The sequence below is a fragment of the Chaetura pelagica genome, unplaced genomic scaffold (genome assembly GCF_000747805.2).
Source record: "Chaetura pelagica isolate M959 unplaced genomic scaffold, ChaPel_1.0 scaffold45, whole genome shotgun sequence".
Taxonomy (NCBI): Eukaryota; Metazoa; Chordata; class Aves; order Apodiformes; family Apodidae; genus Chaetura; species Chaetura pelagica.
In genome coordinates, this window is record NW_009953217.1 from 266,644 (window position 1) to 291,292 (window position 24,649).

Below are 24,649 nucleotides of genomic sequence, written 5' to 3' on the forward strand. Positions count from 1 at the left end.
AAACTAAAATACGTCAATTTGGAACGTGCCAAAACATTTACTTTTGCTGAAAAAAATGTCAGAGTAAAACAGATTTCCATCTGCAAACTAAGATGTTTTGAAATTTTACTCCATGAAAAATTTGGAAACATTGGTGTTTCTTCACAGCCAGAGAAACAAAGGTTTCAAGGCTCAAACGTCCCTTTCAAAGAACTGCAAGTAGTATGAAAGCAAGGAAGCTGAGGAAGAAAGGAGATGTGAGAAGCTTACTGCTCTGTAGCTGAAAAGCCCTACAGAAATGAGCATCAAATATCTACCCTCTCTCAGCAGCTGTCTGCCTCATATTTCCAGGATCCTTTCCCAGGATAGCAGGCAATTCCCTCAGACTGGAGAAATTAAAGAATTGCCAGCTGATGAGAGAGTTTTAAGTAGTCACTTCCCTGGATCCAGATCACCCCAGCAAGAACACATCTCTAGGGCTTTGTAGGCCCTCTGAGATCAAATGTGACCTCCATTGCACCATTGTCTTCCCTGGAGTTATTCATGGTTCAACTAAGGGAGGCCAGAATTCATCCCTGTCTCACATGCTCACCACGCAGCTGACAGGCAGTGGGAAAGTAAAGTGGCATGTGGAGCAAGGACTGGGAAAATCACCTTTTGATCTCCTTGAAGGTGGTCCTCCAACCAGGTCATGCTTGAGAGAACTGGCAAGGAGAATGAGGAGAGGCTGGGCTGCAGCTGTCTGTGTTGGGGCGGTCTCCAGTTCAGAAGAATATTTGCGTTTTTCTGGCTGCCAGTTTTGGAGCCTTTATAAATACCACACCTAAATAAAATGGAATAAAATAAATGATCCTCTTCAGGCACCCCACGCCCTTCCATCACCCTCCCTAAGCACATCTCAATATCCAAGGGCTGCAGGGATGAATGAGGGAGGGAAAGATTGTTAAAAATAACCAGTCTAGGAAGAAAAACAATTTATGCTTGTTCTGGAGCAAGGATGAGGTTCCATTTCCTCTGAGAATCAAGTGAACAATGTCATTCCAGAGCTTGCTGTGCAGCCATCACTGACTTCCACAGCACAGCTTGTAGTAACCTGCAGCAGCATGGATTAAGTCAGGACATGGTGTGGGGGAGCAGCCAGTCCCCTCCTTGTCACTTTACTAGTGGCAATACTTCACAAGCATCGCATCCTCACTGGTAAGTCTGTCTCTTGATGTGCAAGGTTCTTTTTTTGCCATGAATCACAAAACTTAAATTGCTAACTATGTGGCCAGATGCCTTTGCCCTGTGAATGCTCCTGGGCCCCTGCACAGATGGAGAGCCATTCCCTGAGGATCCTGTGGTCACAGACAGATATTTGCCAGTTCCCAGCAGGTAATAAAAGCTCTAGATATTTAGCCACCTCTTCTGAAGAAGGTGCTTGACCAGAGATGAGACTTAAGGTAAATGCAGCACTAATTAGCTCTGAATCAAATGTGGTTTAAAAACACAGCCCTTAGGGAGAGGATAATGCCACTCACCTTCGAACGAGACCCTGCGATCTGTAAATGTCAGCTCTGGAAAATACACTACAGTGTGGTATTTACAGTGGCCTTTTATTATTGCTATTATTATTGTTATTATTTTCGTTTTTACCTGGGGACTGAATGTTTGGGGACTGTAGCAGGAGAGGTCTGTACATCTGGAAAGCGTCAGATTTAACGCCCGAAGTCACCAGCCCAGGTCAGCTAAAAGTACATGTTTGCTTCCAGCAGCAGCTGTGCAAACTCCTGTTGCCTGGGTTGTGCAGGGCTTATGTAAAGATTCCTCAAAGACAGTGCCCTCTTTGTGAGCCCATAGCTCTGCTGATCCCTGGCAATTCCAGCCCCAGTTTCAAAAGAAATGGGCCTAAAATGGCCCTCCCACCGCAAACAGATGTATTTCAGCCCCTGTCTAAGGCAGCATTCAATTCATCCTGAAAAGGAAAACATCATAATTTAGGGTGACACGTCTCCTGCCTGTCAGTCAGGCACTGCCAGCTATTTTTACAGCATCCCAGGGTGTTGTGGCAGTCTAGAGAACAAGTGACACACCTTTCCAAAGACCGTTCAGCACGATAGTGCTCAGTGAGAGCTCTGAGCTCCAAGCTCTGGGGGTGTGTCTCTGATTCTTTTTTTTTCTGAGCAGGCTTGAAATCAAATATTTCTGTGTGCACTGCATGTCTTTCTTCCTTGCACAGTGATTCTCTTTGCTTCCTGTTGCTTCCTGGACTTGTCCTTCCCACTACAAATTCTGTATCACAGGTTCAGTGTTAGAACTTTTCTCATGGCTCTCTGGCATGTGGGTGAACCAGATGTACCATGAGAACAAGCTCTCTCACACCCGTCGCCAACAGCTGAACAAAACTATACATATTGTAGGAAAGGCCAAATTTCACTCACTGACTTCAGTAGCTTTCAGTTGCTTCTGTTTTACATTGAGATTGAATCTGGACAATTTCTTTAACCTAATAAAGAAAATGGTAATTATAAACAATCCATTAAAACTACTGGGCATCTGAAAGAGGCACACAGACCATACAGGAAACAATCCCAAGCATCCCTGCCTTGTAGCCAAATACTATATCTGCAATGCACACAAAACACCTCCATATTTACAGTTTGGTGAGAGTTATGATCATGTAATAGCTTTAGGGTTCAAACCACTGCTCATTAAAATCAACAAGAGTCTTTGCACTGACTTTAATGAGCTCTGAGTCAAGACTGGAACACACAACATTTCACCAAAAATTCCAAGTGGAAAAAACCCCACAACTCTGCTAAAGCTCTTACCTTGGTCCCTCTGGGAGTTAAATGCCTGAAGGGACTGTGCTCCTCTTGCTGTGCAGTTTCAGCATCCATGGGTAAGAAGCCCTGCTGAGCCTGTCCTGGCAGTGCTAGAGCTTCTCACACTGAGAGTTCCACTAGCACATGGACAACAATAATTACACAACAGTTAATACTGTGTTATAGACAATGTGGGCAAGAAAATGCAAGGGAGCAAAATGCAGATGATCATTCATCCCTTTCACTGACATTGTCTTTACATGGGTTGTTTTCACCGGAAATACACACCTAGTAATTGCCCAGATTCCTTGTTTTTTCAACATCATTTTGATGGTAAATGCCATTAGTTACTGTGCAATGGTGATTTAAAGCTGACAACTTACTGTGACCTGAACCAAAAGCCAGATTAACTTATCTGCTTTAACAAGGAGTTCCTTGAAGTCTTATATGAGATTCTGTATGAACTTACATTTCATATGGCTAGTAATTGCTTTTCCTGTTATTTTTCTATTAAAGAAATACTAAAGGAAATGGGAGCTGTGTGCATAATGGGGACTGGGTTATAGTGCTTTAAATACGCAGGTCATCAATTCAAGGTAATTAAGCTGATTACTCTAGTGGTCTCAGCCAGCTGTCAGTGGACAGGTGACCACACTTGGCCATCCACCACTGCTAAAACCTTGATGGCAATTCAGGAAAGTTAGAGGGCTTTGGCTGACCAGCCTTGCTTTACCTTGAATCCCATGCCTGGGGGTGTTGTTTAGGCACATCTGTTAAGCAGCTGGATACAGCACTGTCAGACACTGACACGAGGTACCTAGGTCAGTCCCTCTGAGCACCACACACAGAGAGGTCTCTGTCTCTGACTATTACAGAAAAGGCTGAGAAGATTCCCAGTGATAGAACGTTATTCCTAGATAGCCATGGCAAGGGCTGTGTGTGAGGGATCTAAGAGCCTGCTAATATGGATAATCAAGAAGGAAACTGGATTTTCAGCAAAATGACCTGGACCAACAAATGTACTCCCATCCTTCCATTAGGAGAGATGAAGCAGCTGGTTTTCAGTGGGATATTAACTCAGACATGGGAACCAAAGGCTTTTAACTTGCCAAGGTCTCTGGACAGTGAATTCTGGTTTTTTCCATCTGTGGTCTCTCAGAAGTGATGCAGCTCCTGTACAGTGAATATAAACTGACTGGAATCGCTTTTCTTGGTTTTCTTCCACAAGTGACAGGTTGACAGCTACTGCTCTTGGAAGATGGCCTTCCAATTCTCAGGTCACCATATGGTGCACAAAAAAATTATTTCGTGTCATACCTGATTTAGAGCTGTAGGAAATAGAGTTAAGAGACCAGTGAAGCCATCTCCCCCATTGTCCTTCACATGTCACTGTATCATGCCCTGTATTCAGCATGTCTCATCTCACAGGCAATTTGAGAGCTGTGGTTGTCCTTCCAAGCATTATAAATGTGCTAAATGGGGTGGATACCTGGAGAAGAAAACTCTGCTCCTTTGCAGGACTTAATCACCAGGCTTTATGAGTCATAATTTCTCATGTAAGGGGTGATGCTTCCTTTGCAAAAAAATCCCAACAAAACCAAAAACCAAAGCCCAAATGGTTACACGAAGGAGGATTTGTTGTTGACATTTCTTTTTCTTCAATTACAAAAAGGGTTCAATCAAGCTCTACAACCTCCTTAAAACTCCACAACCTCAGGTAGCTTAACTGAGCTAACTAATCTGCTGGTTTTAATTTAATAAGATGGTTCTAAATACATGCAGTTATCAGAAGTGAGGATGCCCCAAGTTGGCACTAAATCCTCTACAGATCAGAAGTTACATCCCTACAGTTTTCAAGCTCTTCATGTTTGATCAGTAATGTCATTATTAGCTCTTCTACTCTGCCCTGTGAATGGAAATGGAGGAAGCTACAGTCAGACTTCACTCTTAGTAGTAATTCAACTAGAACTCATTAGCCTTAGCAAGAAACTATGCTGTAAATATTTGCTCTCCCAGAGTTGTGTTGAGCAGACAGAGTCCATTTCCAGCTAGGCTGTTTGGGGATGGCCATGAGCATGAGTCTGGAGCCTGTCTGAGACTTGCTCTTCTCAACCTGAATACAGATGTTGTGAGCACTCATGGTCATCAGCAGGGAGGACAAGAACTACACAGAGACATTCTCCCTCCCCTTCTTCCTAGTGTTCAAATGAACAAAACAAGACAAGACTCCATTTGGCCTCTGCTAGCACTGAGCAAAGCTTTAGTTCTTCAGTTTTGATGCCTTATTCAAATCCTGCTGCAGTTCCTCCACACACCACTTTGGTGCGAGAACAGGCCCTTTGGGGTTGCAGAGCATTCCCTGCAAGTGGGCAGAAGGGCCATGTAAAAAATCAAATCCACATGACTGTATTTACAGGCAACCAAAGAGGAGGTTGCTCTTCCAAGAAAAACTTTTCCATGTAAAAGAATTCTTAATCTCCCCTTTGACTGTCATTGTTGAAATGATGGCTTCGCAGGCTTGAAATTTAAGACCCTATCGGCGTCTTTTGTGTTAGCTGTGATTTATGAATGGTTTCGCTGTTGATTATCCTCCAAGATGACAGAACAGCAGCCCTGACAGACAAGCAGAGGAAATTTCACAGGATAACAGGCAGGTCCTTCTCCAGGGCAGTGAGGCAGGGAGGTGTGTTTTGACTCAAGTAGGTAACAATATCAGCAAATGCTGACTGGACTCCACAGGTAATGGCACACCCTGCATGTGGCGCTACTCAGAGGCAAGCAGAGTCAGCAGAAGTCTTCAGGATGACTTCTCTGTGCTTCAGATCCTTTCCTCATTCTGTAACACAGCATACAGTTATTTTTTTTGCCTTGATTGTGGCACAAACTGTACAAATTGCATTCAAATGTGAGACGACAACATTTGCAAATCACCCTATGCTTGTCCTTCAAAGATAATCCTTCTTTACTGCAGTTGCAATGTCTACTGTTTTGTTTGGGAGATGCACTGTCTTTATGCCAAGCCCAAGATATTAAAAGGAAATTTGCTTCCTTTCATTTATTGCCAAGAACAGGCACTCCTGACCCCAGAAGAGGAGATTTTGTGGCTTTCATTCTCATTTCCTGCTAGACAGTTTGCTCCATGTCACTGCTGGGAGGAACTGTTTATCTGGTGAGGGTAACAGGGCAAGGGCAGGTGCAGCCATGACTGGAAGGAGCTGCAGAGCATTCTGGTTGCTCCCACAGTGTAGGACTGACACTGCTAACAGGAGACAGAAACAAGCTACAAGCCCTGGCAGTGACTTGGCAAAGCCATACCAGAGGATGTTGCAAGGAGATGAGGTATCTCCTGAGAGAAGTTCTCAGAATAAACTGCCTGTGTTGGTTTGTTTCCTTCTGGGCTGTGTGGCCTTCATTGGACCAGACAGCCAAAACTCCCAGTCCAGTTCAAAAACATTTCTGATTCTGGGGCTACCTAAAAATAAGTTAGTAGACCTCTCAGGAGGTGATTATGTCTCTTGATAAATGGCCTCTGCTTTTCAGGCAGAAAGGTTCCTTTGATTTGAACTCTGCCATGCTGCTCTGCAAAACAAATCATTATTGGCATGTGGTTTCCAGGTCCAGCACTATGGATGTACTTCCTGCTCTTTGTATCATCACCTGGACCTGTGCAGTAAGCAGCAGTATGTCACCCGTGTACTCTGGATCATTTGAGGCCAAGATGAACAACTCCATGAGGTGCCAGGCAAATTTGAACTGGGCTGGACATACCTGGGTCACGATCTCTGGCCACATTTCCCTGAGGGATGATGCCGCTTTGATGCCTTTCAGCTCTACTGACAGGAACACAATGCAGTAAGAAGAGGTTGCACCTCTTTGGAAGGAACCAAAGAGCATAGTTACATCCAAGTGTGGCCCAAGCCACTCTTACAGGGACTAGTTATGCTGTGGGTGTTCTGAAGGATCAGGTTTGACAGTGAACCAGAATGGACATTCCTAGGATTCTTCCTATTTTGCCACCCAGCCTGTTTCGGAAAAAGTCCTGATGTAGGTGTTTGTATCCTGTCTTTTTCTTCCCTCACTGTATTTGTCTTTCAAGCCTGGCAGCAGTGGAAGGAAACTTAGCACGTGATGCTGACATTCTGCCATGTCTGTGGGACAGCAGATTCCTGAAGTACTCAAATCTAGAGAATAGCCAGGAAAACGGGAGGTAGAGGACTCATCAAAGCATGGAGAGACTTGAATCACACTGGATTCAAGGAGGGATACTGACTTTTATCCAGAAGTAGGGCTGCTCACACCAGGAAGGCTGTCTGGGTTCCTGCCCCCACTGCCCACACAATCCCTCTCTTATAACTTCCCACCTCTGCTGCATCATTTTGTGCATTTCGATCCACCATGCAGGATGAGTCTTAATAGTGGGATATTCAGGGCCATAAAGGGCTGCTGGATATTGTAGCACAGTTGTGCTTGACACAGGAGCCCAGAGAGGAGAGTGCAGGGCTGCAGAGAGGCTGCAAAGGGATCCCAGGAAAATGACCAGTGAGAGAAGTGCCAGACACGAGTCCCACAGCACTTGGCAAGACAGCCAGTAGCAGAGAGAAGCAAACATCCAAGCATCTGGATGAAGTCACAGCACTTAACTGATGGATCTCTGAAGACCACATAGATCTCAGCAGATTTGGGTTTGTAAAGCCTCACCTGGAAACTTCAAACACAACTGAATGGAGCTCAGTGAGCCACAGTGCAGCTCACATTGCATCCCTGATGCTCTGCGCTTTACCTGAGAAGAGCTGTCAATGCCATATGTGGCATCACCAGCCTGGCACACAGCAGGTCTCTGCTTCTGAGCAGCACCCAGTCCCTACAGCTTCCAGCAAAGCACAGAGGTTTCCCCGCATGTGTTTATCTACCCATTTCAGGACTGGGCCTTTGTTTTATAACAAAGTAGACCAATGAAAAAAAGTTGGAGAAGATTTGAGAAATGTGCTTCATAAAGTCCTCTCTAATTGATGTCAGAATTACACCTCTGCCTGAGAGTGAATCTTAACAGATAAAGTTCTGCTGGAATTTTCCCTAGTTTTCTTCTACTTGACTCCTAAGTTATTGTTTTGCCTGTGTGTTTTTTTCACACTCAAATTCCGAGCTAGGCAGAGTCATTCCTTCAGAGTTAGTTCTGGTAGTGGAGGCCTCTGTCCCACAGCCTATACCTTCACACACTGCTGCCCTTGTACCACTGCACTGGATTTGCACCTGTCTGTCCACATTCAGCTGCTTCAGAAAACTTGCCCTCCAGACTTTTCCTTCCTCCTTGTCCCACCATACATACAAAGGCCCACTTTCCCAGTTCCCAAGCCAAGACACAGGAATGCACCAGTCCCTAGTGATTCCTTCCAGCAAATTAAGAATTGCTAAACTAAGGAGGGTTTCAGTAGAGCAACATGGCCTCAACTGAAAATCCCACACTGGATGGTTTTCTCCTTTGGTAGGGCACCATGCAATGTTTATGTCCTGTTTCAACAGGTCTTTTTCTACTACCCCATATCTACATCTGTGGCTGTGCACTGTATCCTTTCACTGAGCTCCCATTCAGGCAAATTTTCACTGGCCAAGAGCCGGATACTGTGGCTCCAGAAGGACTTTTGACCAAAGAATAAGTCATTTCTATCACAGCCATCAAGACAGGAACACTTCTTGCCACCTGCCCACCCTCCTGTGCTCCACCTTGGGTGAGCAACCCACTACTAACTTTAAATGCAATAACAAAGACAACAACAAGAATACCACCTTAATATGTGCACATGTATGCTCTGCAGAGTCTAGCAGTTCTGCCAGTAATGAGTGAAGTCAATTTCCCTATAAACGCTTGGAGATGCTCAGTAGTGCCCAGTGTTTGAACTGTTTAGAGCTCAGCAAACCCTAACCTATGAATGCCCACTTCTGTGCTAAACACATGTATTGTACTGAAATTTACCATGAGAAATACACATTATTTAGCTCTAGGAAAAACTGGATTGTAGCTTCTCAAAACAAGAATCAGAAAAAAACAGTCTTCCCCCCACATGCTCCCCAAGCTAAAATGTACCTCCCTAGGAGTAAAGGATAGCTCACTCACCCCTGTTCAGTGTCCTGTTGTCCTGCTTCTTTTTCCTTCTTGGAAGAAAGCAGCTCTGAATATGCCCCTTTCCCTCACACATGTGGTCTCACCCGATCACGAGAGGGGCAGGGGAACAGGGCTGCAGGGCAACTGCTGCTCTGAAGCCTGAGTTCACAGTGTTAACTGGCTGGAGAATCCTATTACATGATAGGTAGCAAGCCAGGGCCTAATTTATGGAAATTTTGACCTTCAGTCTCCTTTGACATTTTCAGATCAGCCACAGCCTGTGTGAGACATTAGAGCCCTTACAGTAAGGGGCTCTAAATCAGCCTGTGTGGCTGCTGGAGCTGATGATGAGCGGGTCAGAGGTAGGAATTCACAAAGGTTTGTGTGTGGGCTGCTCGGTGCCTGTTTGACATTTATAAATCAGTGACATTCCTTTGCACAACTCAGTGCATACAGATCGCGTCAGTCACTCCGAGGAGGGCCCCTCATTTCAGTCAAGGGTGGATTTGGGCATCCTCAGCCTTTCCTTTTGACTTGAGCAAGAATAAGCCTAAACAAATCCAGTTTCATTAGCTAGAGAGTTCACCTACCACCATACAATGTGACCCACTCCCTCAGGATGGAGTGTGGGCCCTTTTAGGATCAAATCTACCCTCCGAGGACTTTGTGCCATCTTGCGGGCTCCCATCTTGAGGCCTTGAGTGTGAAAGTCTTCATCCCTAGGTACAACACCAGAACTCTAATATTGTCATCAGCTGCCATAACAAATGCTGCATTTGTTGGTTTTGTAGCACAAACAGGTGTAATCCTGTGCTGCTGAAAGGTAGCAAACAGCTCTGACCAAGAGGAGGCAGCCAGTTGGATTTCAGGTTTTCCACAGAAGCCTATTTGCTGCAAATAAAGCTCAGAGGGCTGAGCCGTGCGGCCTGCTAGGCCAGCCCGTCTGAACTCTATGTAGAGAGAAAATGTGATGAGAAAAACATAACTAAGGCTGCAGACAAGGTACCATTAATGTCTGCCAGTTATTGTGCAACAGTGGTCCATATCAGCTTCTGCAAGAACAACCTGTTTAACCGTTTCTTACTTCTGCAGACCCCGAGGGTTGGTGCGGACCCTCCGCTCCCCTCCGGGCCTGCAGAGCCGTGGGCACACCCCGCTGCCCCAGCCAGCGGCTGTGCTGGGCCTGGGGAGCCCTCCCATGGCATCTGTGGTGGCCCTGACAGGCTGGGTTGCAGACCAGCAGCTGTGGAGCCGGCCACAGAGAGCTTGCTGCACTGAGCAGAAGCCAGGGCTGCCATGACGGGATGGCCAGCCAGAGGCCATGGCGGGCAGACACATCCCAGCAGCCAAGGGTGAATCCTCCCTTTGGCACCTGGAAGCGAAGAGGGACGATGGCTCCTGGGCTCTCCATCGTGCCCTGGCACAGAGGAGAAAAGCCGCTTCAGCGGGCAAGAGGGTGAAAATCAGAACTGAGGTAAAAATCTGACGGAACTGAGGCAACAAGCACGCCGAAGTGAAGGGAAAACCAGGAACGAAGGCAATCGGCGGAGGGAAAGCACCGGGATGAGGCCCGTTCCCTGCCCCAGGGACCCCGCCACCCGCTCCCTGCCTGGGAAGCGCCGGGAACTGCGCGCCCGGGGCAGAGCCGGGGGACCGGGGGAAGGGGAGGGCGCTCCCCGGCTCCCCTCCCACCCTGTCCGGATAAATGGGCGGCCGGGAGGCGGCGGCCGGGCGGGCAGCGGCGGCTGCGGAGCGGAGCGGCCCCGGTCCCCGGAGCCCCCAGCGCTCCCTGGCGGCGGGGCCGGCCCTGAACGGCCGCATCCCCCGCGGGGCTCGGGCGGGGGGATCGGGCCTTTCTTCCCCTCCCGGGGGCCGCCCGACGGGCCGGGACGCGGGGGCCGGGACAGCCCGGCCCGGCTGATGCTGCTCTGACCCCGCAGCAGCCGCGGCGCGGGCCCGGGCGGGACTCGGGGGGCTCCTCTCCCCTCCCCTGCCCTCCCGTCCCTCCGAGGCGGGCAGCGCTGGAGGATTTTCTCCCGCCGCGGCCCCCTCGCTGCCCCCCAGACATGGTAGGTCACCTACAGCTGCAAGGGATGGACGAGAGCCTGAAGGAGAAGAGCCGGGAAGGCTTGTTGGACAGCCCGGACTCGGGGCTGCCCCCCAGCCCCAGTCCCCCTTTCTACTCCCTGTCGCCCGGCGAGGGCCGGGCCGGGGGCGGCAGCGGCGCGGACCCCCCGGCCCCGGGGCACCGTCGAGACGCCAAGGACGGCAAAGGGGTAAGAGCCAAACCCTGGGCGCTGGGCTCTGTCCACTGCGGGTCCTGGGGGGGGGGCCAAAGGCTGGACGAGACTGGCCACGGGGGGCAGCGAGGAAAGAGCAGGTTTTGCCCCAGGACTGGGGCGCCCCAGGGCTGTGTCAGCTCAGTGCCTGCACGGGTGGGCAAGGGCTGTCCCGGGCTGCTTGTGCCCGTCGTGGCTGCAGCTCGGCCCTGGCACTGCCACTGTCACGGGTGTGCCCAGGCAACGGGGTTTTCCGATGCACTCGCAGAAGTGGCAGCAGTTTGGCTGGGGAGACACTAATAACGGTGCGGGAGTAAAACCCAGGTCTGAACCAGGCTCCCCTGCCTACCTTAAGAACAGAAAAGTGTAACTGCTTCCCAGAGACGCTGTCCTGCCGGGTACAGGTCGGCGCTGCATCTGTCCGGAGCCAGGCAGGGCAGCCCGGCTCCCAGGCATCCTCACCCTCCAGCATCCCACGTTGGTTTTGTCAGGAGCCTGGAGCCACGTTTGCTGGAGCCCTCTGCAAGAAAGACAAAACTGCCCATGAACTCGGGGCAGGGTACGGGTGTCTGTCCGGGGAGACAGGGTCTGGGGAAGGCTGTGTGCTGCTGCCCTGAGCTGGAGGGGGCTTTTGTGGCAGGGGTCTGTGTGGAAGGTTTGTGTGCTGGAGGGTTAGTGGTTTGTAAGCTCAGACAGCTGGCAGAAGCACTGCAGATTTGTTAGCCTGACACAGTGCCAGGGAAGGGGTTGACTGTGGAGTAGGATTGGGGTAGATTTATTATGACTACCATTCTGCTTTATTTTGTTCCTTTCTATCCCTTAGCTATAAAAACTGTTTTTAAAGCACAAAGTTCAGAGCATATGCAAGGGTGGTGGAGGTTTTAAAAGGATGATTAAAGTTCTTCCCCAGGGATCTTTCAAATTTTCTTTAACACATATAAAATACACTTGTAGGTGTTTTCAACACAGTTAATTGGCTTCTATATGGGAGAAAAACTGCAGCACAAATCTTTCCATGGGAAAAACACATCCACCTATGGATTAGTGAGAATTCAAAGACATTTTGCAATGACTCCTCACACCCTCATTTACTTTCTCAAGTTCTAAGGCTATTTTATCATATTATTCAAAACTGCCTTTTACTCCCAAACATGCCAAAACGTTCCCCATGAACAATGACTCCTTCTCACCAGCCTGCTGTGGGTAGGGTGTGAGGTGTTAATTATGAAAGTCAAATCTGCTAACGCTGTGGTTCCAAAGAGGGAGCCTTTACCTGCAGATGCTTGGGTGTGTGTGGGACTGTTGGTGGGACTGTTTATGTACAGAGAGCTACCCTCACACCTCTGATCAGGCTGTTGCTGTGTATTTCTAAAATAAAATGTGGGAGGAGGATGAATGAAGGCTTGCTGGACCAGAAAACAGCTGGGGGTAGGTATCTGCAAAGCTCTGAAATGGGGATGTGACAGCCTCCATTCTAGTAATATGACAGTTGGCCACCATTCCTCCCAAGAAAGCCTTCAGATATCAAAGATGAAAGAGCACAAGAAAAACCTATTCCAGCTTTTGGGCTGTTAGGACTGAGAGGTTTAGTGCTTGACTTCTACAGAAAGGAAGTAATTCCTATGGTCTGTGTAAGGCAAAATTAGATTTATTTTAATCACAAAGGGAAATTTTACACATTTCAAATGAACTCACACTGTAGATGTTTCCAAATTCTGTATCACATTGCAGCAGCATGGGTAGCCCTGGGCTCCTGCTGTTAGAGGAAGGGTTTTGGATATTCCCATGCCCTTAGTAGGTACAGGAGGTTACAGAGATCCTAACACTGAAACCAGTTTGTATAATTTAGAGTGGTGCAGGACTGCCCTTTAACTCAGACTGTTTGGTATACTGCAAAATAATGAAGTAAATAGAAACTTTCCCTCTTTTTGACTGTAGAGAGAGTTTCACTTCTCATTTCCACCCTGCAGATACTGTACTTGCAGCTGTTACTAAGAAAGCAGGAAAAATACGGAGAGCGTTTCTTTCTTCATACTGCTGAATTTCAGTATCTAATTAGCTTTAATCTTGCCATTTAACAAGGACTTGCAAATCTATGAGCAATTATGCAATCCATGAATGTGCTTCTGTTTAACTCTACTACTCTGCTGTTCATCAGAGCATGCAGAATTGGCAAATCAATAATTGCAGCTATTTGCACACCAAGGCAAGCTTTTTAAAATCACTTATTAGTGTTTGTTTTGCTTATAAACGTGACAGAGCCAGGAATGGAGCCTGCACTCTTTGTGTTACAGTACTATAAAACCATATATAAGCTCAGTCACTAATGGCCAAAATTCTAGTACGTACAGTTACAATAAATTGCTGTCAGGTGAAGAAAACAACATTCCAGATCTGTGGGAAGTAATTCATACTGTTCCTTACTCCAGACCTATCCAAACCACCAGTCTAAACTCAGTGGCCTTCCTTTGCAGTCAGCTATTTTCCCCCAACTTCACAAATATGTTGGAGATTTTTTTGTGCTCTGGGATAGCTCTTCTCATACAGACTAAAATGAGATTGCCTGCATTTACAGAAGAGTTGCTCTTGTGTAAAATCCACACTGTCCCTGCCTTGTGTTATTAACTGTGACTCTGAAAAAGTAAACTCTCTTCTCTTTAATAAGCACGACTTTGTTTCAGAGACAATGCACCATTTATTCACATTTAACCAGCCAATTTGGCTACAGTGTTGGGATCCAAAAAAATATGAAAGGCAATTTAGGGCCAGAGTCATAAATACCACAAGTTCAACACCATTTAGAGACTTTTTTTTTCCCCCCCATTTTAATTGCAGTGCAGGAGAAATTGGCTTTTTTTTTCTTCAAATAAAGTCCACGTGGGGAATTTGTCAATTGTTTTGTTCTTAAGTGCAAATATCCTAATAAAAATACAAGGTGACTTTTACCTAGTTTTGCCTTTTCAATCTGAAACATGATTAAATTGGTTCTTAGGACTTGGGTCACTGAATTCTCAAGACTTTGTGTGCAACGCTGGGTCAAAAGGAACATAAATACAATGAAATAAATCTCTAATAATATGCACAAAAAAGCAGCTGCTGGAGGGTTAGGGAACAAAATTACATCAAAGTAGTGAGATCTGCTTAGAGTTTTCCCTCTTCTTGCCCTGGGATATAGTCTTAGGCTAGAAGAACTGCTTTGGGGCTGTGCTGAAATAAGTGCTTTCCATTCAACAGCGTAACTCCCAGGGGAGATCAGGATCACATTTGTGTGCAGAACTATCAGTGGTGCCTTCTTGAAGCAGCAGACTTCTTGTCCCTCCCCAGCACTGTTACCACTGCAACAAATTCCTTTTCATTTGAAAGACTCAACCTGCCTCACTGTGCACTGACTTCTGTAGGACTATATCCCAGTGGATCAGCTGTTGGGTGAATGCCCCCACGTAGGGAATTTCTACTTACATTCAGGAGCTGTGTTGGACAACAGTGTGGTGCCAGAGTCAGTCTGGTGTGGTGGGAGGAGACTGGAGCTTCATCTCAAGTGCAGAGGAGGACCATACCTTGCCCCTTGGCACAGCCTTCACAGGCATGGTTCCAGCAGTGGGATCCAGAGCTGCATGTGTGGATCTGTTGGGTTTATGGCTGATACTGAAACAAAACAAAACCAAAAAAACACCTCTTCCTGACATGCTGCATTTTGAAGAGCTCTTGGGCTACAGAGCCAGCACCTCATGCTACACTGAAAGCACGCCAAGAGTCTCTTCTGGGTGGGAGATGTGGCCACCAAAGGGTTTCCAGGCTATCTGTGACCTCCAGACCTGCCAGCACCTACAGTGAAAGCACACGTGGGAGAAAGGCCCAGCACCCCCAACCTGAGCCAGCTGGCAGCCCACACACAGAGCAGGTGACATGATTCTCCAAGCTGACATGGATCCCAGCAGCTCTGGGGAAAGCCCCAGGCCTGTGCAGGGAGCCAGGCACCCATCTGGCACAGCAGCAGGGCTTGCCTGCAGGGTTGGCATTTGCAGCCTGGCATCCTGACCCAGTTCTGAACTGCTCCCACAGGACAGGATCCTGCAGGAATTCCCCTGCAGGGTTTGGCAGTGGTTTCAGTTCCATGCCTCTGTCTGGTGCCTGGCAAAAGGCAACCCCACCTGGCTGTCCCCTGTCCCTCAGCCCCCTCCAGGTCTGAGCACACACCAGCTCTTCTTCCTCCTTGGTTCAACACCAGCAGTGAAGGAGGAGGAACAGTTCTGGGCCTCTGCAAACTGTGACAGACATCCCTGCTGGGCAGATCAGGGAGATGGTCAGAGCAGGGAGATGGTCAGAGTGGCATCATCATCTCTGAAAAATGCAGCATTATCTGGGGTTGTGTCTTCTAGCTGTTTAGTTTCTATTAATGCAGTGGACACTCAGCAAAGCAGCACACACTTCCCACTGGAAAGAAAGAATGAGATAAGCAGGAGGGATCTAATTCTGTGAAATAATAAAGCCCTGCTTTCTACCTGAGGTCTGCATTTACTGTTATCACCTCCAAATATAATCTCATCCGGCTCTAGTATAAATTACTCATAATGTGCAATATGTGAAGATGTTGGGAAAATAAATGGTCTGTTAAACAAATATTGCTTATCAGGTGGAGCGGGGAATGTAGATGTGTGTCAAATAACTCAGCCAGATCTTTCATTATAGCTGTAAATAACAGCTGAGTCAAGTGACATTTTCATGGACCTGACATGTTACCATAGTTGGAAAATGTGGTGAAAGATTTGCTTATGCCTTAGCTAAGTTAGGAGCTGGGAATTTGGGAAGCTGTGTCCTGTTTATAGTCCTGATGCTTGGAAAACCATTTCCCCTTACAGTCCCCAGAGATCTAATGCCACATCTTGGTGCCTTCCATATACTGACTGTAGCAAAAGGAGTTCATCAGTTCTGGTCTTTTCTTGCTCTCTGGGGAAAGTTTTTTGGGGGGGTTATTTTTTTCAAGTCACATTAATTTCCTTTTATTTATATATTTTTTTAATTTATTTTGCTTTGCTTTGCAGACTGGAATTTGGAAGCTAAAGAGTAGTTAGTTATTTCAGGCCAGTTTCTTGGCATTTCTTTCCTCATCTTTGTTTATTATTTGATAACCCTGCTTCCATTCTTGTAAGTTACCCCAAATGAAAAGTATCTTAACAGAGCCCACTGACTCTACACAATTAGTAGTGGTAAAACAGTCTAATTCTGCCCACCATATTTTTGCCACTATTCAGAATTCTGCAAGAAAAAAACCCCAAGAACCAGTCACTGAGGTGGCACTTGGGGCAGGTATGAAGCAATGAGATGGAGCTGAAGGACACATTGTCCTAAAGAGTGAGCCCCCCTCATAATACTTAATCCATAAAGGAAGTGCTGTTCATTAGCTGTATGTGGAATTCCATTCAGCAACCAGTTTTATCTGGGTTTATCTCTGTTCTTCTTGAAAAAAGCAGAGTTTAGCTGCCCAGGCTGTTACATGCCTGAAAAGCTTCAGAGTAAAGACAGAGAGAAAAATGCAGCCAAACAAGAAAGCACTTCAGCTTTTTAATAACACTGTAACCCTTTGCTGGTTGAAACAAATTATGTACTGGACAGAAATAAAAATGATAGCACATTCACTGCTGAATTTTTGACTCGGCTCTGTTTTGAGGGCACTTTTTCATCTCTCCAATTATCTTCCCTTTCTCCTCTACAACCTTCCTGGACTATTAGACTCCTCCCTGCATAAAGATGACAAGGTTGTGGTGGCTTTTGTGGAGCTGCATTTGGTAAGTAGCAGCACAGCTCCAGTTCCTGGGGACAGATTAAGCAGGTCCCAGCTGTATCCTCCCAGCACAGCAACCCCAGGGTTTGTTCTTAGGATAGACAGACCTTGACTGCGGATCACATGTGGACAGCCTGGTGTAAATACATGTGGGTTGCTCCTCTTCACCAGCAGGGATCTCAGTAGTGTTCCTGCCAGCCTGTCTGTGGTGCAGGGCCATAAAGAAACTTGCCTTGTTTGTCAAGTGTCTGGAGATCGCTGAGTGATTGCTAGAAATATGCCAAGGATCATAATTTTCTCAAGGGAGCTCAGCAGTCCAGTGTTCCTCTTCTTTCAACTGTTCTTGTGCAGAAGGAAAAAGAATTGAGTCAGTACTTTTTTTGACAGGCAGAACATTTTTGTTTGTATTTACCTTAGGACAGATTGGAAGGAGCTGGTGTCAGACTCTTGCCAAAACGTCAGCTTTTGACATGTGCCAAACATATAACATTTCAGCCCCAAAGACAAATCTTTTGGAAAGCTCATCCCCTGTTCCTTGCTTCCCAACTGCAGGTGAGATGCACGAGCAGGTATTTCAGAACATCACTGGAGGTGAAACAGATCAGTACCTCCCAACCTTTTTTCTGGTTTTCTAAGTTTGCAATCACTTTTGGCAGCATGGCCTGAAAACATCTGTTGTTTAGCAGCTGGGATAGAAGATCCTTACCAGTTCTGTTCTATTTCTTCATTATTTGGGTGACTGGTGCCAGAGTGTGACACTGTCTTTGGTGGCTATCACTTATTTTACCTGTTACGGGAAATAGCAAACCACCAACTTGCTGGCTACACTCAGAAAGAACTATTGCCCCTCTCCAGCCAAGGTGAGCATTGCAAAGACTCCCCAAAAGCAGGGCATGGAAGAAAGGTGGGAGTGCAGAGCACTCCAGATGCTCTTTCTTAGGCTGATGGATCACACAGAGGAGCATGGGGCTGGGCATGGACTTGAGTGAATACCCTCTGAAAAACAGAACTACAACTGCAAGAGGCTTTTCCTTCACAACCTGTTGGAAAGCTGCACCCTGGTCAGCCACCTTGTCTTCAGGATGGGATATAAAAACCCAAGCCACTTTGAAGTCAACATTATTTTGTGCTGAGAGTTCTGGTTCATGGTAAAAATAGGACATTCAAATATTTTCCACTAAGAGGTGTCCGTACCTTTAGGTCTCCTTCTCATATTGCAGGAAAAGGCCCACCTTTCTGCCCTGCAGAAGTTCAGTGTTTCATCTGGGAAGCTGGAAACACCTTTTGCTGAGCTGAGCTTTTCAAAGAGGGTATCAGAGATTATAATTTTCTCACCTCACCTGCAAGCAGAGACCAGTTTGATGCCTTTTGGACAAGATCTTTCTTGTAGGCACAGTGTAAAAAGAGGGCAGGTTCTCAGGTGGAGTTATGCCAATGTCAAGTATGACCACAGGGGCATAAAGAGCAAGAGAACAGTCTCCTGAAGGAGGGGGACACATCCCCAGCCTTTCTGCCTTCACTGGTTAAAGCAGTCTGCATCTCTTTGCAGGTTGAACCCCCAAAAGGCCAGCCCGCCTGTTACGTACAGAGCCCACCAATGCATGTGCACATGGTGTTTTAACTCCTGCACCCCAATGAACCTCTCCTCATGCACAAGATGTCTTTAGAAAGAGCTTTGCCCATGTGCAGGCACTTAAAAGCCAGAGATCTGCACCCTTGTGAACTAAGGCTTGTCTGATCTAAACAATTCACATTTCAGAAGCAAAGAGCTTTATTTATGAGCAGAAAGGCTGCCCTTGCCCTCCCCTGTCAAGAGTGTTGAAAGCAATCCAGGAATGAACTTTGCTTTTTGGCCAGTGCTTGATAGTGAGGGTAAGCATAACTCTTTTTTGTTCCCTTGCTTCTCTCCTTGCCCCCCCCAAGCCTATGTAAATTATGTCCTTTTTTAACAATGGAACAGAAATAGTCAGTCAAAAGAGGGGTTGGCCATTTTGCTTGACAGTTTGACACAGTAGTAAAGTGCCAGGATATTTCAGTATTGAAAGAGTAAACAGCTCTGTGGCTTTGGGACACAGAATTGAAGGACTCTGAATTCAGATGAAGCAATGACATTTTTTGCTTTTTGCCTTCCTGAGGCAGAAAGCCCAAGCCACTAGAGAAAACCAGACCATGGCTGGTGGGAGCTGATGCTGTTGAGTGGCCTTGGCAGAGTTTGCCAGTTAACACCAGCTGGAAGGATAAGCTGGTGAGCATTTGGAGACCTGCATGTTGTACAGGGTAGGGCACAAGCTGCAGGTACCTTACCCAGCACTGCCAGTAGGAACCAGGTCACAGATCCAGTGTTCCCTCCTGTACCACCCAACCGAAAGATTCTGGAGAAAGTGGAAAGGGGTGACATGGGAAGAGCAAGCCAATACATGAGCTGGATCTTCAGCTACTGTCAGTGGGTTGTACTGATTTACAGTGATGAAATACAGCTGTCATTCTAGCACATATGGCCTATGCATGGCAAAAAAGGAAATGGAAAAACTCCATGAGCTTTTCAGTCATCTAGAGACTTTCCAAGCCTGCACAGAGGATGCCAGCCATCTCTTCTAAAGATGCCCTGTGTCCCTGCATGTCATAAATTGCTGCTGACAGAAAAGTGGTGGCAGGGACCAAAACCTGCAATGACATTTTTCCAGGAGGGTAGGATTAGGCTTAATTAGGTGCTGGGCTTGGTCCAGACACAGGATCCCAACATGTGGGAACTGATGTTTAAGAGCACTCCAGCATACAGAAGTGGGATTACTCATTTTCGTGGTGAGCAGAGCAGTCTAGAGAGCTGGACTGTGACAACTGGTCAGAGTAAGTAACTTCAGGGTCTAATTAGTCTTAAATATCCAGTTTTTTTGTATAATTAACTGGAGCAGCTCCATTAAATAAAAAGTCCTGGCTTGAAACTGGTTTCTTGCATTGCAGAGGCCACAAGGTACCCCAGTGTCTCACCCCACACTCCCAGGTGCATGGTTAACTAGAGTGTCCCTTGGAGCACAACAGCCAGTTTTGGGAGAGAGACTTCAGCAGCAACAAGGGTACCACTTCCCTTGCTGCAAGGGATAGATTATTTTCAGTATCTATCTATCTATCTATCTATCTATCTATCTATCTATCTATCTATCTATCTCACTTAAGCAGACCTACATCCTTTAAGTCAGCAGACTGAGATCCTATTTCTGTGTTGCATCAGACAGCACTTCTCCAACCTGGTACACTCTTAAGTCTTCACAAGACTTGTTAATTCGTAACAGTGAAAGCAACATCAGTGCTAAAGAAAACCCTCAGTCTGTTGCAATTCCTATGAGGAATAAGAAAGGAAGAAGGAAAGGAAGAGCTAAATTTAACAGATACTGCAGCATGGAGTGCCAGAGATCTGGGCAGTCACTTACCTTGGTGATGTGCTGGGGAGAGGGAGGTGGAGAGGGCAGTACTGGTGGGTGGAGAGGAGCCGGTTGTATCACATCAGCCCTGGGAGCTGAAAGTTGATCTGTTGATCTGTAATTGATCAGAAAGTCAAGGCATCTTGAATGTAAAGCCTGTGGAAGGCTTGTCTGTGTGAGGAGGGGGGTTAATGGCCCTGTTCTCTGCCAGCCATCCTAAGGGTGTTTTTTGGCATCCTGACAGTGGTCCTTTTGAGTGGTCCCTTTGAGCACAGAGAAGAGTGATGGACACACTGCTGACCTGGGGCCCTGCTACAAACCTGGGAAAGACAGGCAGTGTGAGGGGACGGTGCTGAGAGTGTGAGCAAGGCAAGCTCAGCTTGCATGAAACAAAGTTGGTACTGATGAAGCCACAGTCACCTGTTCTCCTTGCCAAAGAGCCTGTCACCTGCAGTGTCCCCAATGGCACTCTTGAGGAGAGGGAGTTCAGCAAGGTTGGAGGCACTGGTGTCTCCTGCCCCTGCTGAATGTGCTGCTGGCAGCTGCTCAGCTGCCAGCCAGGCCACATGATGAACTGTGCCAGCTCCATCAGTTGTGTCCCAACACCTGCTGTTCTCTTCTGCCCTGCAGATGCCTTACCTGCTCCTGAACCCATCCACACCAGAGATAAGGCCTCGAATGTACCCTGTGTTTTTTGGAGAAAGCATTGAGGTCAGCCCTGAGCCTGTGCAGGAAATCAGGTACAGATGGGATTGGGTGGGTAGGTGCAGAATTCTGTCTTTTTCCTGGTGCTTCTACTTCTGAAAAAAAAAAATAAAATTAAAAGGTTTACAAATGGGAATTGTTATTTTGATGGGAATAGAGGGGTGGTTGGGAGAGTAAGGCCTGAACTAAATATACTGTCAGCAGCAGAGGTAGAGAGAAGAACTGGAAGGAGCTTGTAAGAGAAAAAGGCTTTTCCTTCCAAGGCTATGAGAGAAAACCATTACTGACTGTGGGCTTGATGTCCTCCTCTAAGTAACCTGATGGTCTTCATCCTGTTCCCTGCTGACTTGTAGCATCAGAAGGAGCAACACCTTCGTAACTGGCACCTGTTTGTGTTAGTATTTGCAGCAGAGAAGCCAACATTAAACCAGCCCACAGAAACAGAATGAGCTCTTCATGAGAAGATGGTCCCTCAAGCCAGTGCTGGAGATGTTCTGACCTCCTGTGGGGCTGGTGCTGTGGCTGATGGATAAATGTTGGCCTCTGCTCTTCTTTTGCTGCCAACAGCATGGAGCAGTTACACACAGCTTGGGGCAGGGAGGGTGGGAGAACTGCAAGCCCAATTTCCACCCCTTCCACCTCTGCAAACGTCTCTCTGGAAGTGTACCCCAGTAAATCTCTGCTTGCTGAGGAGCTGCTGGCGGGCCTGTTTTTATGGTGATGACATCGGCGGCTGTTTGATGTGTGCTGAGCTGCTTGCTCACACCCTGGCTGTGCACAGGACATTGCAGAAGCTCCGGTTACATGTGCTGCACAATCAGTCAACCCCCCTCCGGGTGGAGGTCATGACAAGCACACACCCAGTTTTTAATCTTTTTTTTTTTTTACGTGGAGCTGCACATTCCTTGGCTGCTGGTTGCTGGAGGAGCCTTTGGGGAGCGGGAAGAGCCAGTGAAAGTCCTGCTGCTCCCCATGGCCAGGGATCTTTGTGACATCCTATGCCCACAGCCCACCAGCAGCATCTATCCAGCCTGGTCTCTGGGTAGTGACACCCCCAAGGTCTAGCACTAGCAGTAGGGAGTGTGATGGGACCTACTGTGAGTCAATGATCAGGGGATCTTCCTTTCACAGGGGCCCTCACCATTTCAAGTGGATGCTGCATGGCTGTGCTTGTTAAAAATGTTCAGGGAAAGGCTGGATCTAGAATTTTCCTGGGATTTCAAGCTTTTCCTGCACAGTCCATCACCCATTTTTTATTTTTTTTTTTTACGTGGAGCTGCACATTCCTTGGCTGCTGGTTGCTGGAGGAGCCTTTGGGGAGCGGGAAGAGCCAGTGAAAGTCCTGCTGCTCCCGATGGCCAGGGATCTTTGTGACATCCTATGCCCACAGCCCACCAGCAGCATCTATCCAGCCTGGTCTCTGGGTAGTGACACCCCCAAGGTCTAGCACTAGCAGTAGGGAGTGTGATGGGACCTACTGTGAGTCAATGATCAGGGGATCTTCCTTTCACAGGGGCCCTCACCATTTCAAGTGGATGCTGCATGGCTGTGCTTGTTAAAAATGTTCAGGGAAAGGCTGGATCTAGAATTTTCCTGGGATTTCAAGCTTTTCCTGCACAGTCCATGGATGAATGTCCATTCCTCAGCCTCTGGCCTACTCCAGCTGAGGGATTTCACCACCTCTTGACATCCTTTGCTAACAGAGTGTTTGCCTCCAGTGTAGTGCTCAGGGCTGAGCCCCCACTGGGGCCCATGGGGGAAACCAGAGGAGGTAGCAGGTTGCTTGGAGCCTGTGCAACAAGGTCTTTTCTGCCCTGGCACCACCAGGCAGGTTTGGTCCTCTGTGCACATTCACTGCAGAAGTGCTGAGAAGGATTTCCAGCCAGTTGGAGTTCCACCAAGACTCACCAGCAGGAAGGAGTCCTCTTGGCCTTCTGCTTTATGTTGCAGGGTTGGCAGCTTCCTCAGCACCTGTGCAGTAAGAGCTCATCAACATTGTCAGCTCCAAAGGGATAGCGAAGAGCCCTGCCTATCTTCTCTCATTTGCTGCCTGGGCTGTGTTCCTGATACCTTGCTGTCCTCTGCAGGTGCAACTCCGAGGTGAAGTACGACTCCGAGAAGCATTATCGGGATGACATCTTCTACAGCCCCATCCCCACCGTCACCACCTACAGCGAGACGGTCATTGCTGCTCCCAACTGCACCTGGCGGAACTACAAGTCCCAGCTGATCTTTGAGCCCCGCCAGAAGCCACTGAGGTTTCAGAGCACGACCATCATCTTTCCTAAGCGTGCCAAGAACATTTACAGGACCACCCTCAACTACAGCCTGGGCTGTGCCAGGCGCTGGTTTGCGTCCAGCGTGCAGCTGCAGCTCTGCCAGGACACCAGCCCCGGCGGCACCTACAGCGAGACCCTCTGATCCGCTGTGTCGCTGGCACCCTGGTGACTTCCAGGAGGTTGTGGCCTTTGCTGGGTCTCTGGCTGGGCCCTTCAGTAGTGGCAACTGAGTATGAATGGCTGGAGAACATGTTGTTTTGGGTGAGGCTGAACTGGCTGGGAGGAGGCTTGCAAGGGCATGGGATGGTTTTGATCAGCGAGGCTTGTGCTCTGCGACGTTCCCGACATTCGTGTTCTGGATTTTATTTTGGTGTTGGTTGTTTGTTTTTTTTCCAAGCATATCTATTTTTGACTTGTGTTTAGATGAAATCAAGATGACAAAGGACCCCATTACCCATAGCAGAGTGCTGCCTTGTGAGCCCTGTAGGTCTCATCTAGCACACAGATGAGTCTCACTGTCACCTTCAGAGCTATTTTGATCTCTGCAAAGGGAACATCCACTGCAGAGTCAGCGTCCAGTCTGCCCAGCACACACCAAGCCAGGTCTCTTAGAGCTGAAATGCAGAGGAAACAATTACTTGTATCAGTACATCACAGCTTGCTCCAACAGCTCATCTGCAAGATTGCTGCAATATTACACTGCAGTCACCTCAGGCCTAATTTACTGGGAGGGAAGAGGACCGTCACCAAGAAAATGAGGAAGAGGTGCTCTTACTAGCAGCTAAAAGTTTATCTTCTGTAGCAAGGTACAGACAATCAGGAAATAGGAGAAAGCCCTACCCTGACACACAGGCCACCTCTTCTGTGCGCCCAGCCAAGAGGATGCAGGGGAGACTGAAGAAACTGAATACCTGAAGGGCTGTTTTCAAAAGTGTCCAAGAGATTTAGCAGCCTGCTGCCCTTTTTCAAAAGTACTGTCAGTCCAAGGGTGTCATGCTGTTTGTTGTCTTAAACACCCAATTTACAGGGATCTTTACGCACTTGCAACCCTTTGGAGTTTCTGCTGTGTTGTAGAGACAGGAAGATGCTATCTAGCTTCAGAGAAGCCAGTGCAGGATTAACTCAAGACAAGGTTGCTCACCCTCTCAATAGTTTCCATACCTGTGGTGTGGACAGCATCGCTGACTGTGGAGGATCAGCCAGACTTTCTCAGTGTAGAGCTTGAAGTATTGAAGAGCCCAAATCCATGCAGGTTTTTCATAATCAGCCAGGCTGCAGCAGTTCTACAGGTGCTTCACAAAC

General features: G+C 47.5%; 1 protein-coding gene across 1 annotated transcript; it reads left to right on the forward strand.

Moving 5' to 3' along the window:
* The first annotated feature begins 10,949 nt into the window (after positions 1 to 10,949).
* Positions 10,950 to 23,489, forward strand: LOC104388714 (protein FAM101A). The gene is made up of 3 exons (XM_009997612.1): positions 10,950 to 11,159; positions 20,994 to 21,103; positions 23,156 to 23,489. Exons 1-3 carry the CDS (start codon positions 10,950 to 10,952, stop codon positions 23,487 to 23,489), a joined length of 654 nt encoding a protein of 217 aa, XP_009995914.1.
* The last annotated feature ends 1,160 nt before the right edge of the window (positions 23,490 to 24,649 follow it).

Bases quoted from the DNA above. Each gene is read 5' to 3' on its own strand.
- LOC104388714 (XM_009997612.1), top strand. From the start codon at position 10,950: ATGGTAGGTCACCTACAGCTGCAAGGGATGGACGAGAGCCTGAAGGAG. The intron at 11,160-20,993 runs GTAAGAGCCAAA...TCTGCCCTGCAG, and splicing joins ACGCCAAGGACGGCAAAGGG to ATGCCTTACCTGCTCCTGAA. The intron at 21,104-23,155 runs GTACAGATGGGA...TGTCCTCTGCAG, and splicing joins GAGCCTGTGCAGGAAATCAG to GTGCAACTCCGAGGTGAAGT.